At 43.6% G+C, this 17272-nt stretch overlaps 1 protein-coding gene across 13 annotated transcripts in view; it reads left to right on the top strand.

The window, feature by feature from the left end:
* The window catches only part of LOC128324358 (very-long-chain enoyl-CoA reductase-like), a 100559-nt gene that overhangs the window by 51520 nt on the left and 31767 nt on the right, over positions 1–17272 (top strand). For 6 of the 13 annotated variants that reach the window (XR_008306808.1, XR_008306807.1, XM_053248865.1 and 3 more), the window contains exon 1: positions 11983–12074. The exons of 2 other annotated variants lie outside the window; for them this stretch is intronic. Coding sequence is in view for 1 of the 11 variants with exons in the window: in XM_053248853.1 (XP_053104828.1) it covers positions 4578–4604 (27 nt within the window). In the remaining 10 variants the exon portion in view is untranslated. Of the gene's footprint in view, positions 1–4469; positions 4605–11945; positions 12075–17272 lie in introns of those variants that run through there. 5 more of the 13 variants (XM_053248861.1, XM_053248856.1, XM_053248853.1 and 2 more) reach the window with 4 other exon arrangements.

Here is a 17272-nt window from a genome sequence, read left to right as displayed (position 1 = left end):
TACATCCAGCAGGGCCGCAGGGGACAGGGCCATCCCCCTTGCTCTGCCACTGTGTCCATGGCTTGTCCTTACTGTCTGTACTGGGACCAGCAGATTTAAGTATTGTCCAACCTGGCCCATGAGTAAGATTCAAGATTAGAACTTGGCAAAATTACATAATTGCCACTGAAAAATGAAAGTTGGTTGTAATATTCCTTTCCCTCAGCTTGCCCTTAATAAAATTACATTATGTGAGATGCTAAATTATGGTGCATTAATAAATATCATAAAGAAGGCATAAAATATGAATGCAAGAAAGGATAAATTATTTAACATTCTTATAAGATCCAACATTCTGCTTTAGAAATAATACCCAATATGTTTATATCCCAGACTTTGAATCACTAATCCCCCATTTTTGTGTCTTCTATGCAAAAAATGCCTTCTAGTACTGGGAATTTGCTGCTGCAAGCTTATATTTATCACTGTCTATTGGTCTTCAATAATGGTTAACAAAACCTTGGCAGCATCCCAGAGAGCGGCAGCTTATAGAGAGGCTGTGAAAAGCAAAGCTTCACATAGCCAGAGGCTTAGACATGTTTTGATCACACACCAAATCTGGGTGCATCAGTTCAAAACAGTTTGTAGGTGGCCCATGTGGTGTAAGTTAATCACATTTTCCTTGGAGACTATGAGGACCAATAGCACATCAACCCGTTGTTCATTTATGGTCTGAAGAACTGGAATTGAAATGTTACTTCATATGTAAAACCAAATCCAGGTTACAAATTACAGTACAAATTGTAATGACCAATTACAAATGCAGATTGGGAATCTACGCCACACAACTTGCCTTTTAAGAAGATATTGATTCTAGATTATCTTCTCCATCCAAGATAAGCTTCTCCATGCATTAAGACATCTGGGGGGCTCTCTTTCACATGCCTTCTTGCCTCGATCTGACAATGGACTGGCTTGGATGTATTGTCTGAACAAACTGCAGTCTTTCGCTACTGGGTCCGGCCTTTTCGGTCAGGGCACCACAGTTTAGGGATGTTCTCCTTTAGTGTGTCCCCCTCACTGTTGTCCTTTGTTAGGACTCTTCAATTTTGTGGAATAGATTTTTGTTGCCTCTTGTTGCTGCTGTGTTGCATTTAGAAATCTGTAATTTTTAGGGATGTTATATTGATATTTTAAATTTGTTCAGTATTTTAAAACAGTAAGTAGATTCTGGATCATGGATTTTGTGGCTGTGAGTTATTTTGTACATGTTAATAGTTTTAACATTGTTTTAAAATTCTAAATTGTTGTCATGTTTTAACTTTTTCTGTTGTCATTTCATTCATTCATTCGATTTCTATACCGCCCTTCCAAATATGGCTTAGGGTGGTTTACACAGATAAATAATAAATAAATAAGATGGATCCCTGTCCCCAAAGGGCTCACAATCTAAAAAGAAACATCAGATAGATACCAGCAACAGTCACTGGAGGTACTGTGCTGGGGGTGAATAGGGCCAGTTACTCTCTCCCTGCTAAATAAAGAGAATCACCATGTTAAAAGGTACCTCCTTTCGAAGTTAGCAGGGGTTCATTTGCATTTAGCTTTTGTTTTGTTTTACTGTGAATCTCCCAGAGATGCAAGTTTTAAATAAATAAATAAATAAATAAATAAATAAATAAATAAATAAATAAATGTGTGGGGCAGCAAGGATAGATAAAAAGTAATTCCATTCAGAAATATATAAAAAAGAAGAATGTTGCCTTCCTGAGACATAAGGCTCTCAGTGCAAGAATTCTTAAACAACAACATGTTTAACATATTTGCATTTTGATAATTGTGCTTTCTGTTGCTGGGGTGAGTGTTGCAATATTCTCCTTCCAGCCACACAGTGTAGTAGTTTGAGTGCTGGTGAACAGCTATTCTCTGCAACAGGAGTGCTTACTGCAAGCAACATTGTCTGATGTGTTCAGCAATGGCTGCCAGTGGCATGAACAAAGAATAGCTTCTGGGAAGGCCCTAATCTTTCTCAGGATCCAGTGGTTCTTCCCTGATTAATTTAGATCTCCCATTTATTTCATCTATTGTTAACATCTGACTAGAGGCCTGCAGCCACAGCTCTGACTGGTTCTTCCACATCAAAATGGGAATTTCAGTCCTCCTCGCCAGCAGCACAACGTGATGGGCAGCCCTACAGACCCAACTTGAAAGGCAGCCCTGACAGTGCTGCATAATAGGGCCACTGTGGAACAACTGGAAGCCGCTTCTGAGCAGTCAAGTTGAGCAGTAGCCTGGGTTGGTAAGAAATGGCAGTGTAGGGCTGGGCGTCATGTCAGCCCATGTGTCTCTCTCCTGCCTCTCTGCCAGTTTTCCTTCCTGAAAAGCTCCCTCTTCCCTCAGTCTGACTCCTCTTTCCAGCCTTCATCACCCCCTCTCCTTTTGCAGCCTCACTTCCTCACCTTAACCTACTGCTTTGGCATTCATTTTATCATTCATTTATTTATTTATATTTATTTATTATTACATCATTTTTATACCGCCCAAAACTTACGTCTCTGGGCGGTTTACAACAGAATAAAAACAAAGTAAAACATTCGTTAAGACAAAAATCAGGGGGTGGGGGCACACACATTACAATAATTTAAAAATTTCAAAATAATATTTTAAAACAGCATTAAAACCATTAAAACAACATTAATTAAAAGCCTGGGTGAAGGGTAATTAAAAGCCTGGGTCACTTGATCACTCATCATTCGATTATCCACAGCCAAATATGTGAACAGTCTTTCCTGGAAGATATTGTGTGTGTCACTGGCTAGTATGAAAGTTCCATCTGGACTGGTCCCAGGGGTGTAGCAATAATTGAGCAGATGGGTTCAAAGAACCCAGCCCCACCTCCCAGTTCCTGAGGGTCCCCCAGCTCCACCCCTCCCTATTTTCTTCATTGTCTCCCTCACTCCGAGGGGCTGCCAGGGAGAGGAGCAAAAACAGGCTTACGCCCCAGATCAGTTTGCACAATGCATGTAGCTTTGTCACCTAATGACATCACATCAAGCAACAATTTGCATGTGGGAATGAGTCATCATGGAACAAACACAAAGGAGACCAGGACAGTTTTCAGCAGAGTCAGTGAACATTCATAGTCACATAGATATTTTATTTGTCTGCTGCTTTACCATACGCATTACAATCAAAGTGGTTGTTCACATATTCAGCTGTGAATCGTCAAGACCCCATTTATAGATATTATTTATTTATGTATTTATTTGATTTCTATACCACCCTTCCAAAAATGGCTCACGGTTTATACAGAGAAATAACAAATAAATAAGATGGATCCTTGTCCCCAAAGGGCTCACAATCTTAAAAGAAACATATAATAGACATCAGCAACAGTCACTGGAGGTACTGTGCTGGGGATGGATAGGGCCAGTTACTCTCCGCCTGCTAAATAAAGAGAATCATCACGTTAAAAGGTGCCGGCTCTCTTTGCCAACATATACCCAGGTGGTGACAGTCTTCAAGGGCTCAGCTGAGCCTGGCTCCCCTTCATTACACAGATAGTGCCATGTATGATTTGGCAACTCCACACACATGTTATCCAGTCATGAACGGCTCGTTGTAATGAGTTTCTCTGTGTGACCACTGACCCCCTTCCATTCCTGATGTTATTTGAGCAGAGGAGGCAAGCGTGGAGTGTGCCTACTCATCCACCACACAAATACGGTTGTTGCCACCTAGATAAAAGCCTAAAATGTCTAAAATGCAGGCAGATAAATGCCTGCAAGTGTAATGCATAATCCATGAGAGTGTACTGGCTAGACAGGGTTGGATTTGGACAGGAGAGCCCTATATTCAAATCCTTGCTCAGTCATGCAGCTCCGTGGGTGACCTGGAGCCAGACAGACAGTGTGTCAACTCAATGGGTTGTAGTGTGAAGATTTAATGGGATGGACTGTGTTGCTGCCTGCCCCAAGCTCCCATCTTCAGTGGGATGCGGGCGGGGAGGAAACAAACAATAATGTGTAAACTTGGTCACCTCTGCGTGTGTGAGCTGGCCTTGTGTGGTGGTGGCGCATTCACACATCCCAGTAATCCGCCATGTGCTGTTCCCTACCTACCGCCAACAAGAAACGAATAACTTGCACGTAGGAAGAAGTGCCTTTCAGTGCGCGCACGTGGTACCAAGGCGCGTTGCAGGCGCGCAAGCTGCAAACCCGCTCCAGCCCCTCGCCCGGCGGGATCTTCTTTCGCCTTTGCGGTGGAGCTGCTGATGGGCTCAGCGCATCCTGGCCGCATACGGAAGCAGCTGCCGCGGCGGCAGCACCCAGGGGATGGGGCGGGAATGATGGGTGGGGAGGGAGGCTGGCAGAGCGCTGCTGCTGCTGCTGCTGCCCCTCCGGGTCTGGACGCGCCCTACTGCCGCTTCTCAGCAGGGTGCTCTCCTGGGGTAAGGAATTTCCTGATTGGCCGGAAGGCCAGCCAGGGCCCCCAGTTAAAGTGCAGCCGCGGTGCAGCGGGGAGGAGGAGCCGGAGGCGCCGCTCGCAGCCCCCGTACAGGCAGCTGGAGACGGGCGGGCAGCGCGATTGCCTGCAAAATGGGCAGCAGGATCACTTTTTTCGAGGTGGGTGTCCCGGCGGGGGCGAGAAATGCCATGGTATGCTTGCTTGCGGGCGGGGTGGGGGGCGCACTGGTGGGGCTCGGGAAGGAGGAAGCGCCTCTGGACCGGGACTCGAAGGGGATCGAGGTTTCCCGAGCTGGTTGGAAGGGGGAACCTCTCCGGGTGTGGATGTGTGTATGCGCCTGCCCTCTCTGACTCGGTTCCGATCACTTGGCTGGCGGCTCCTTCCCCAGCGGTGTCTGATGAGCAGGGGCAGCGATACCTCTACCCCACCCCGCTACTCATCTGCATTGGAGCAGCTAAAGGGAAAGGACCAGACACTTTGCAGCCGAGTACTGAGCAGGCTTATTCAGGAATCAGCCCCACTGTGACCACTGGGACTTACCTCCCTAGCTCCTGTGATTGGCATGTTCGCCTTAAAAACGCCTCAGGAGATGGAGTGGGAGGTGCTGGAGTGATGTACATGTTTTGCTTGCCAGCAGGTTTTCCTTCCTTGCTTGAACAGGAACCAGCCTGCTGTTCAGGGAATTTTGTTTCTCTTCCATTACTGTAATGGGATGCTTCTGGTGTCTCCCTGAATGCTTCTGGTGTCAGCCTAGATCTCCTCCTCATTTTTGGCTTCTTTGCCCTTAAATAGCGCTTGACAGTGAACATACCCTCCTCAGGAATATGTAACCCATCAAGTCATTTCCTTCTTCTTTTCCCCACACCACCACAAGCTTGCCTGATGACAGCCTGGAGGGAGGCTGCACTGATGGAACCACCAGCCTCCCAATAGCAGCAAGGGATGCTTACTGGCTCCGTTCAAGTTTCTAATAAGCAGCGTCGCCAACTTCTCACCCACCCACCTAGGGACGTAACTATAATAGGGCCAGGGGAGACAGTTGTCTGGGGGCCCACTGCCTTGCCCCCACCCCAGGCAAGTCACATGACTGACTCCCTCAGCTGCTCACCCACCCGGGCTTCCTTCAGTTGTATCCATCCTCCGAAACTGATGTGAGTGTTAAGACCTGGAGCTACCAGAACAGCATGTCTTTCTTTAGTACCATTAAATGTCTTGCATCGTCCACAATTTACAAAACCTTTTAAAAAATAATTTAGGATGATGTTCTGTTGTGGCACCTAGGGGTGTGTGTGTGTGTGTGTGTGTGTGTGTGTATAACTATGCTTTTTGTTACCACTATTCAGCCTCATTTAAGATTTCTTTACTTCATGAGCTGAGCTTCAGTGAGGAGGGCCATTTTAAAATCTTGTCTCTGGGCCCACTACAACCTTGCTATGCCCCTGCACCCACCTGCAACCCCCACAAATCCCACTAACTTGATGTTCAAAAGTCACTAATAATGGGGGGGGGGAAATACCACTCACATGTTAATTCATGTCCTTATGCCATTAATTAACAAATTCTTTTAAAAACAACAGTCTTAGAAATACACATTGTGGTTGGTAGTTGATGCATCACCAATTAGACTTCATGTTTTGAAAGCACAATTGGCTCTCTCCAACACCTTAGTAACAAAAGTAGTAATCGGTTCCCCTCTTTCTTTCACCATTTCTGTGAGGTAGCCACTTGGGGGGGGGAATGGAAGAGGCAAAGAAAATGAATCTTCAAGTGGAAACCACCTATTTGGATGAAACATCGAAAGCACAGAGACACAAATCAATTTTTTTCAGATGGAAAAAATGATTGCAAGCTAAGTAGAAGAGACGGAAACATAAAATGTTATCCTGGATAAATTTCAAATGGAACTGGAAAAGTGGTCTTGTGCTTTTACAGAAGTTGTCAATTTATTTCATTTACTGTTAAGACTAAACCAGGTTTTCTCATGTTAGGGCATTCTGCAAAGGGAAGCAGACTCTGACCCTTTTTTCAGACAATGCAGACATTTTTAGTGAGAGCTTACCTAATTTTTTTTCACATTTTCCATTTGTCTGGAGTAAAATATTTCACTCTCTTTTTAGATAACACAGATGAATGTGATGGATCTAATACAGAAGATTGTTTACCATAAATAACTGATTGAAGCTTTTCCAAATGTTACTGAAGCTTTCTGCCTTTATTGAACACTTTATCTAATTTCAAATTGTGAAATGTTATTTGATTAAAATTAAAAAGCGTCATAATCTGTTAGCTTTATACACTAGTGTAGCAATGTGAGAGGCGGCTCACAACGACATTCCTTTGTGACTTCCACTGCCACTACTGCTCTACCACCACCGCTAGCCTCTGCCTGCCCATCCGCATGCCTGCCTGACCCAGCCCCCCAGCTGCCTGCCTCTTTTCCCATTGCCACAGCATCAGAGAACCATTACACCAGCGTGGTGTAGTGGTTAGAGTGCCGGACTAGGACCGGTGAGACCCGAGTTCAAATCCCCATTCAGCCATGAGACTTGCTGGGTGACTCTGGGCCAGTCACTTCTCTTTCAGCCTAACCTACCTCATAGGGTTGTTGTGAAGAGAAACTTAAGTAAGTAGTACACCGCTCTGGGCTCCTTGGAGGAAGAGGAGGATATAAATGTAAAATAATAATAATAATGACGACGACATCATGGCATGCCAGCTCTTTGTCATTCCTGGCTATGGAGGGAGGCGGGTAGGGGGGTGGGTGGAGGCTAGAGGCAGCTAGCAGTGTGTGGTCTTGGCCCCATTGGGTGACCCATGTTCACTGCACATGGTTGCCCATTGGCAGATCCACCCCAGGCTCTATAGAATGGGATCTTCTGATAGAAGTGTCTTTTGATTATCTCATATTTTAATTGGTTGTCAAGAAAGGTGGTGGTGGTGGGGGGGAGATATCTCTTACTATAACCTGAATATAATTTGTCATGTGTACACTTTGTATCTGACGCTTATGTTAATTTATACAAGAGGATCCTCCATATGCAAGAGTCTTGTACTTTGCAAATGAATCCAACAGTATATTTTTATCTTTGTATTTCAGAACACAAGTCCATTCATACATTAAGTTCAATGCATGTACAATCTTTGCACAGTGTACAGTCATACAGATCTTTATGTTCAGTGCACATACGGTAGCACAGTTCCTATCTTTGCCCTGCATTTGAGGGGGCCAGTACCCCCTCAACTTTTAAAATGAACAGTCATTTATAGAAAAACATGTACATGTGTACAGACCCCTATGCACATTCACAATGTAATGTCTGAATAGGCCTATAGAATCTTAACATTTCATATTAATTCTGATGTCAATATAGACTGTTTCAAAAAAGATTATGTGCATATCTAGGTATTTCTAACGGAGACAAAAAAAAAACATTGACACACAATGCAGTGAGAAGGAAGAGGGACCTCAAATCAACATTCTGCCCTGGGCTTTTCGGAGTAAAAAAAAAGAGAGAGAACTCACTTGAATTTTCCCAACACTTTCAATTATTAGGAGGTGACATAAAAATCCCCAAGGAAATTGAGGATATATCAGAAATTCAGACCTTCGGCACCTCCTTTCACCAACAGCATCCAGGCTCTTATGATCCTGTGCCACTTTTTACTCACAAAAAGTTGAAATGTTTATTAACATTCTTCATCATTACAATAGGCTAGGAAGGGCTTACAGGCAGGGGCGGGAGGGAGGCCACAGGCCACATGTTTTCACCTCAAATGTACTTTTAGAAAAAAGGCTAAGTTTTTTGGTTGCTTTTTCTTTTCTTTTCCAAATTGACATAAACAGTAAACACTGTTCTTCAGCACATCTTCATGCTCTGTGCTTTGGCATTTTATTCCTATGTTAATGAGCATGGTCCAAAGGCCTGTTTTACAGAATTCAAAGGCTGTAAAAGGACTGATAGTAAGTGAATAGGAATTCACTTTGTTGGGGAACATGTGCACACCCATACAAGGACTGACCTCTCCTATATGTGCTTTCCCATGCACTCCATTCATCATCTGATGTCCCTTTGTCAACTGAGGTTTGACGAGTAGGCACATAGAACAGGACTTTTTTGGTCATGGCACCAACACTCTGAAATGCTCTCCCTAGACAGGCCTGTATGGCCTTTCCTCTATATACCTTCTGACACCAGGAGGAGAACTAGCTCTTAAGTATATGGCAGTGTTCTCTCTAATTCTTTTCATCTATGTGTGGAATGAGTTTTGTTCTGGGTGGCAGTGTCACAGCAATGTGTGCGCACATGCATTCAGGGTGGGGCCTTCCAGATTCAGCCTGAGTGGGATCTAAAATTAACTGAGCGGACATCCAGAAACTTGTGAGCGCATGCATGTGCGCACGCCTTAGAGGGAACACTGGTCTTTGGGAATGAATGGTTGATTTTGTGGTATTATTATTAGTATTTAATTTTGTATTGATCTCTCTTCAGTTAGCTGCTTTGAGTTCTCTAAAAAGTGAAAGAAAAGCAGGATCGAATATTTTGTTTTAGATAAAGAGCTGAAGTGGTTCTTAAGCCTTTTCTAGAAACTGCCCTGTGCTGCTGAGCCTAGAGGCCCAGAATTAGGTCACGCTGGTCCACATTATTTCCAGATGAAAAAAAGATTGGTTTTTGTGTAAATAAACAGAGTTCTTATGTTGAATAATTTATCCCCCCCCCCCCCGAGTGTAATGTTCTTTTTGCTGAGTTATTTGGAAACCGATTTGCTGTCATTAGAGGGTTTTAAGAAATGACAGGTTTGCCGAGTCATGTGGCTTGGAACAAATTGCATCCTTCAGTTGTTTCAGAGGAGAGATCAACATTTATTTTCCAAAGCAGCAGTTTTTCAAATGCAGATACAGACTAACATTTTGCAGTTGTAATAAAGTGCATATTACTAGTTGATCACTGAGTTATGCCCCTGAGACAGGATAGGGTTTCTTTTAACCCTTCTTTCTATGCTAATAGAAAAGAGGGCTATGCTGGCAGGAAAAAAAATTCCACCGTACTGGTGAGATGCTACTGCCAGAATAACTTCTTTGCCAACAGGACTTGGCGGGCACAAGATAGTTTTCTAGGCAGAGCTGGGGGCATGGCAGGACAGAAGAAGTAGAAATGACTTGGAATCCTGTGCTCACTCAGCAGTTAGTCCTACTCCAGGAGTTGTCTGTAAAAGAGGTAGTGTAAGAACACTCCGATTAGACTCAACGGAGAGTCCCCAGTTACAGCTAAACCTGCAGTTAACCACAGCACCTCATTAGGAGTTTAAAAGCCCCAGCCAGGGAACATGCATCTCCTAAATCAAGATGTGTGGCTTAGGACTGCATCACTCTGCCTCCATGTCTTTGGAACTAGAACCACACGTGGGGACTTGGGTGACAGGGCATTGTGCAAAAAACAACCCTCAGTTCAGTCCAGGAGGGAGAAGGTGTGCCACAGATCAGTCATCCTCCCTGACAATGATGAGCATCAGTGACGGAACACACACAACCCTGATCCAGCCAAGAGTACTTCACACGTAGCCCTGGATGGTGTGTGACCTAGATGGTGTGTGACCTGGATGGTGTGTGGTCAAACATAGCCCTGGATGGTGGTGGAGCTGGGATCCAGTCCAGAAGAATAAACTATGCTTGGGAGGCTTTCCATGGTTAGCTTTCCACATGGCTACTTACCATTTTTGCATTATTGTTGTTATTATTATTAATTATTTATTGTTGAATGGTGGCCTATATAGGCACCCCTTGTCAGGAGGATTCATATTTATGTTGCTCCAAAGTGCTCTTATTTTAGAAACCCATTCCTATAATTTCTTTGTAATTTGCATGTTAATGTTTACACCTTTGCTTATCACCTCCTCTCTATTTTTATACTTTCACAGTTCATTCTGCAAAAGAAAACTCTGACTTTTGTTGCCAGACTGACCCCACAGGACAATCTAACTAATTGATCAGTTCTAAGACTTGCTGCATAAGCCTGTATGGATCTGCTAGCAGCTGCACCAGCATGTTATCATGCTGATAGGTTAGCTCCATAGTAATTAGGGTTCCCCCCAGGCAGCCAGATAATATCTGTGTTCTGATATGTCTCTCTCTGTGTGTGTGTCATTGTAAAAGAGCTATAAAGAAAAAGGACAGTCCCCCTTCCCAGCTAAGAAAAAGTTGAGTAGCCCTTCAGAGTCCACCATAGTACTGAACATAAGGAAATTTAAATGGTGCACCCTTAGAATACAAGGTGCCAGCAGCAGGATTGCCATTTCTTTTTCTGGTGCAGCTTTTCTGCCCTGAGAGATGTACAATAGAAAGAAACTCAGAAGATGCATGTATCTCATTGCATTATCTCCATGCTAGAAAAAACATCATCTGCTGAATTGCTGCCTGTCATGTAACTATTAAAGGCACAGGAACTCTGTCAAAAAGAGAGATGGCAACCTTTGTTGCAGGTAACATAAAATTTTAATTTCTCTCAAGACACAAACAAGCAAGAGTAGTGATGGTGGTGAAATGTTTTTATGTTAACCGTCCAGAGATGAAAGTTTGGGCAGAATAGAAGTTTAAATGAATGAATGAATGAAATGCACACAACAAAACCAACAATTTAGCCTCTGTCTGAGACATTTCAAGAAAGGGGGACAGAGTAGAGTCAGTGACATCTGACAACAGGAGCCAGTCATGGGATGTCTCCGGTGGACCCACACCAAAAGACCTGAATGCTCTTTCTGCTGTTCAGAATCAGTACACAAGATGATTGTCTTAGCCATCCTTGGGTGCAGCAGCCTGTTCATACCTAACTTGCCTTTGGTGAGGTGTTTTAGAAAATGGTGTTAGAAAAAGTGTGAGGTAGACTCCTTGCTTAGGAACAGTAGATCAACAAAGTACTGACAGGAATCACTATTGTTTCTCCTGAAGGTTGTGTAACACTTGAAATAATTGTTCTGCTTCTGGTTGTGAAAGAAATGGAAATGGATGGGGATCCATCTTGGGAACAGATGGCTTCCTAGAATAAGTGTACTGTGATATTATTCCATGCACTCTTGGGCCTTGTGAAATAAAATGCTAAATATAATGCCAGGAGCATTTCCTAGGCTGCAAAAAAAGAAAAAAAAGTGAAGCTCCTTTGGTTAGGCTCTTTAAACCTTTAACAATTCTTCTCCAAAGGCAAACCTTGTTTGAGGGTATTTTCATATACTCTATTTGTAAGGTATATCCACACAGTTTTGGTGTGCCAGACATAGGCGTAACTGGGGGGGGGGCAGGGGGGCACGTGCCCCGGGCGCCATTGAGGTGGGGGCGCCATACCAGTCCCTGCCACCCCCACCCCACTGCCCACCTGCCCAGCCCCAGGGCCCCTCAGCCACTTGCCTCCAGCTCCGGCCTAGGATCGGCAATGAGGCCTAGGATCGGAGCAGCCTGCAAACTGCAGAGCTCTTCTCTCCCCACCTCTCAGCTGATCGGCGGGTGGGCGGGGCTTCCAGAGAGGCCTCCGAGTAGGCCTCCCTGAAGCCTGAACTCGAGTAGGCTCCAAGCAAGGAAGGAAGGAAGGAGGCAGCAGACCCTCTGCCCAGACCAGACCATCCAGAACAGCTATTGCTAGGTAGGCTGTGAATTCCTTTTTGTGGTTACCCCCATATATAGGGATCTGCTTGCCATAGGGCTTTGATATGGGGGTGGGGGTGGGGCAAGACTGAGAAGTCTCTGAATATTTAATTTAAAACAGACTGGAAAATGTGCTGGCTTTAAAAACAAAAACTATCTTAAAAGGCCTATAAGTGGCTTGTTTTATGTCAGAAAATTACAAACACTTCTGGAACAAGTATATTTTATTTATTTTCATTCATTCATTCATTCATTCATTCATTCATAAATGCACTTATGTTCAAGTTGTTTTGCAATCCAGGAGGTCTGAGTGAGAACTGTGAAGCATGTGTTGTGATTTTATTTTATTTTATTTTATTTTTCTTGTGTGTGAACTGCTCCCCAATAACTTGCAGGGACTTCAGGGTAAATCTGGCCAACATGTGAATGCAGCACCTCTATTCCAGAGGAGATGTGTGTTAAAGGGCTTTAAAAGCCTCCTGTGAAAAATCTCCTGGAATCGAACTTGACTGAATTTGTTCAGAATTCTGAGAAAACAAACATAGGCTCACCCTGCATGGTTGAAAGTATCATTTGCTAATCTGCAGCAAGGGGTCCATTTTAATAATTAGCATTGCTAATGTGTTCTAGGCATTACAAGTAGCACAAATATATAGTACTCAATGTATATCACTATATTCTGTGAAGTGTGCATGCGTGTATTCTGTGAAATTTATTTCCAGGTAGCATACTTATTTTGAAATATCAGACTTAAATCCTTGGGGGCCTGGGGTGTGTGGAGGCCCTGGACTTTGAGGGTCTGGGGGCCCATTTTGAAATCCTGTCTCTGGACCCATTCCAACCTTGCTATGCCCCTGGCGGATTAGTTATATATGTATTGATCACCACACATGGGTTTCTGCACAGAAGAAACTTCCATGTAGAAAATGTGTCTCTTGTAAATTGACCCTGAATTTTCCATCCATGACTGGTTTATCTGAGAGTTAGAGTCAATAATAAAAGAACAGCACACTGCTTGTGACAGGAAGGGGCAAATTACAATGATTTCTTAGTCTGGCAGGGGCTGGTTTTGGCCCTGGCAGAACTTGGCTATCTGCTCCTGTTGCAAATTCCTCTGTCTAGTGTGGCAAACTAATGTATCCTCCTCCCTCTTGGTGTCAAAGTAAGCACTAGTGTGGTGAATGCACATATACCCCATCATGAGCCAACAGTCATCATAAGACAAAGGCTGGCAGGAATCATTCACTGGTTTATAGACACACACACACCCCACCACCTTCTTCTTCCCCTATTTTGCTAGTGGCTATTTGGGCAGGTGATCCTCTAGGACAAAGTCATGTTTTTTAAAAAGAATGAGATGAGACAGAGAAAATGACACTTGGACTCCTCGCATAACTCCTGACTGTTGTTCTAAGTCTTTTACAGAGATGGCTCATGTTTTCAGCTTTTGATCAACAACCATGTCTAGATGGCACAGTGTTCCTTTTAACGGGGATTTCCAGATATTGCTGACTACAAGTCCCATCATTCCTGCTTGGACAGTGGCGCAATTTCAGTGCTTGCCCTAGGCGCCATTTTCCCTAGTTACGCCTCTGAATACCTGTCTTGTCTTTTCCATTTTGGGACACAAAACCTATTACTATGTTTAAAAGCATTTATTTTCTGGCCATGAGGACTGCAAACTTAGGCTGTTGGTGTGCAAGACATTTCTTTAAAATATATATTTCTAAAGAGCCTTGTAGCCTCATGTTTCCTTTTTCCTGTCCCAGTATACTTGCACGGATGCAGCCCACAACCCACATTTGACTATGGCTGTGACACATTTCCATATTTCCGGGGGTGGCGGGGGGCACGCGACGGGGGGGGCGCAATTTCAGTGCTTGCCCCGGGCGCCGTTTTCCCTAGTTACACCTCTGGTGCCAGAACCATCCTCAAAGCATTAGAGGAAGAATTTACAGAAAATTTCCCTAAATATATTCCGTTCATTACTGTGGTGATTTTGTGACGATGGTATGAAGCAAAGTGTTCCATGAATGGGAGCATGGAGGGAGGTGCTTCTGAGGAACATAAACAGAGGACTGGAATCTTAGGGCAGCAGCCATTTTGAGTTCATTTGTAACACTCATTGCATACTCTTATGCAGAGTTTGTTCCACATTTCAGTCTCTGAGATGACATTTTTATAACTTTTGTAGCAGGAAATTACAGGGTTGATCTGGTTCAAGCCAAAGAAAATACAATATAAAATAATAGTATTCTGATGTCATAAGATGACTCCTGGATACAGACAGAAATGCAAATTGGTCAGCTTTGTCACCTTTTCATAAACACACCTGATACTATTTTTTTTCATGTGTCTTTGCAACTGCATAGAAGATGTGCTCATTGTTATTTGGAGCTGTGTCGCCTGTGTTCGTGCATTGTGGCATCATAGAAATATGTCTATGCTCAAAACTGGTCCCTTTCAATGCTTAAAACCAATTCCTTTCACTACAACCATTAAAAGACTCTCAGATTTGTAATAACTTTATGAATAAGATGTGAATCCCTCTAAATCAAAGGTGGATTCTAGTTTCTTTAAAATGGACTGATTTCACCACTTGTGAAACTAATTATGCAATACTGTACCAAATTTATACTACCATCTAAAAGTTGGTTACAGAATTTTCAAATCACAAAAACACTATAAACGGAGCCTTATGCAGCCATTAATGAGTGACAATGAGAGGAAAGTGAATGTCTCCCAGATTAAAAACACACACACCAAATTGTGTCAAACAAGCTGTCAAAACGGGGGAAAGTGCTCTCAAAGCTTTATTGAAAGAAAAATATCCATAAATGAATCTAAAAGATAAGACTACTTCTTCAAGGCACAAAGCTTTGGTGGACACAGACAGAAGGTTAACATACATCATTTTCACGTGTCACAATGAAGAAAATTGCCTGCCCATCTCTCAGTGGACCCAACTACCTCTTTAACAGAAGCAACAAATTTTGTAGAGACACCTACAAACACTCAGGAGACAAATTGACACCATCTGAATCATATAAACTGTCCTGATTAGACTGGAACTCTCTCTGCCAAATAGAAACCGTGGCCAGATCTGTTAAAAAGTGACCAACTTCCATTATGCATGGAATGTTTTTGATGCATCATTTGATGGCTTTCATATTTGTGTGTTATCTATTGTTATATCACCAATGAGGCCAGAAAGCAAGACACTTACGCTAGTACCACATACTAAGCAGCAGTGCATCATAGTTTAGTTTTATGTTTAATTTAAACTGAATGCTTTTATTGTTGTAACTACATTAAGGTTAAAGGTTAAATTTGTAACCTGATAAGTCAGGTTACACATTTGCTAAATAAATAATAAATACAAGGAAATGCCTGCACTCAGAATTCTAGTATTGCTTATTCACTTCACAAACATATGTTATAGCAGCAGGTATGCTCTTTTGAATATTTTTGATTGAATGTTAATGGAAAACCTACTTGGAAAACTTACTTAGCTGTACTCAAAGTGTTGAGAAGTATGACCATTGCTTTGCTATATAGAGAGCCAGCGTGGTGTAGTGGTTAGAGTGCTGGACTCGGACCGGGGAGACCTGAGTTCAAATCCCCATTCAGCCATAAAACTAGCTGGGTGACTCTGGGCCAGTCACTTCTCCCTCAGCCTAACCTACTTCACAGGGTTGTTGTGAGGAGAAACTGAAGTATGTAGTACTCTGGGCTCCTTGGAGGAAGAGCAGGATATAAATGTAAAATAGTAATAATATAGGTTCTTTTATTCTAGAAGAGGTCAATTGGTAAATGAAGCCATTAAGATTTATACTGCTTAACTTATTGCCCAAATGCTTTATGGGACATTTCAAAAAATGTCCCTAATTGAGACAGCAGAAGAAAAGAACAGTGCCACAAAACAGTATCAGTTTATTGACCTGTACTGATATTGATGATGATTCTCCATCTTTACTATTTGTCTTTACTGTTTGTTTCTAATATTTTTGGAGTTCTGTTATTTGATTCTGATCCACCTTCAGACTCTGATCCACTGTATGTTATATGATTTGTTCTGTAAATTTATGCCTTACACATAGAACATTCCTTTCCCCAGTAGCTTTTGTTTAGTAGAGCAAGAGTTTATTATTTTTGTTATTGCATCATAGCTATCTTTAAGCCACCATTGCATTAATGTGACTTTACTTACGTGAGAAATGCGTAGGGCAGTTCACACAATTGTCATTGGGGTAGGAGAAGCCTCCTACTCTAATTCAGGAGGGAACTACAGCACCATAATTATTATAGTTTCTGGGGCTGGCAGTGGCTAGAAGCAGGAATCTATATATTTAATTATCTAAGGCATACCCGTGGCTGATCCTATGTGTGGCAGCTCTCGTGAGAATTTGGAGAGTTGCTGGATAGCCATGGGACAGGTGGGAGGAAGGAAAATGGTGGCTGCGGATGGCCAGAAAGCAGGGGTGGGGTGTTGGCGAGAAACCGTGGGTGGGGGAGGAGAGTCCGGTGCCCAGCTGGCCAGAAAGTGGCGGGTGGACCAGCTGGCTAGCAATTGGGGGTGTGTGTGTGAGGTGACGGGAGGAAGAAGAAGTCCACCAAGAAGTGGCTGGGGGCGGGACAAGAAAAAGGTGGCATGTGAGCTGGCGGGGGAAGAAGGTGGCAGGTGGGCGGGCCGGTCGGAGGTGCAGATGCTCTGCGCCTGGCCCAGCTGGTAATAAAATCAAATTCCAAGCGGCACCCAGTTAAAGGAACTTGTGCTGCTGCTGGAAACAAGTGGCTGGAGTGGGGCAGAAATACAGTGGTTGGCAGGCATTAGTATTAAAAGGTTTAAAAAATGGAGGGAGACAGAGCAGGCACTCTGACTCTCCACTAGGGATGTGCGGACTGCTTCAGGGGTTCGGTCTGGAGGTCCGGGTGTTCAGGATCGAACCCAACCCCAACCCCTGTTCCGTACAGACCGGAACCGAACCTCTGGACAAGTCTGCGAATGTTTTGAAGTTTTTTAAAAAATATATCTAAATAAAATAAAAGTACCTGTAGCCCCTTTGGAGGGCTTCCTGTAGGCCGTGGGGTGGTGGTGGTCTGCGAAGGTCCCCCCCCCCGCAGGCCTCTGAAATCACCACCGTGGCCGGGTAAAACAACTCTTTTCAGCCCGTTCGAGCCTCTGTAACTGCGTGC

Source organism: Hemicordylus capensis, chromosome 4 (genome assembly GCF_027244095.1).
Source record: "Hemicordylus capensis ecotype Gifberg chromosome 4, rHemCap1.1.pri, whole genome shotgun sequence".
NCBI classification, from domain to species: Eukaryota; Metazoa; Chordata; class Lepidosauria; order Squamata; family Cordylidae; genus Hemicordylus; species Hemicordylus capensis.
This window is presented reverse-complemented; position numbering and strand designations above follow the sequence as displayed.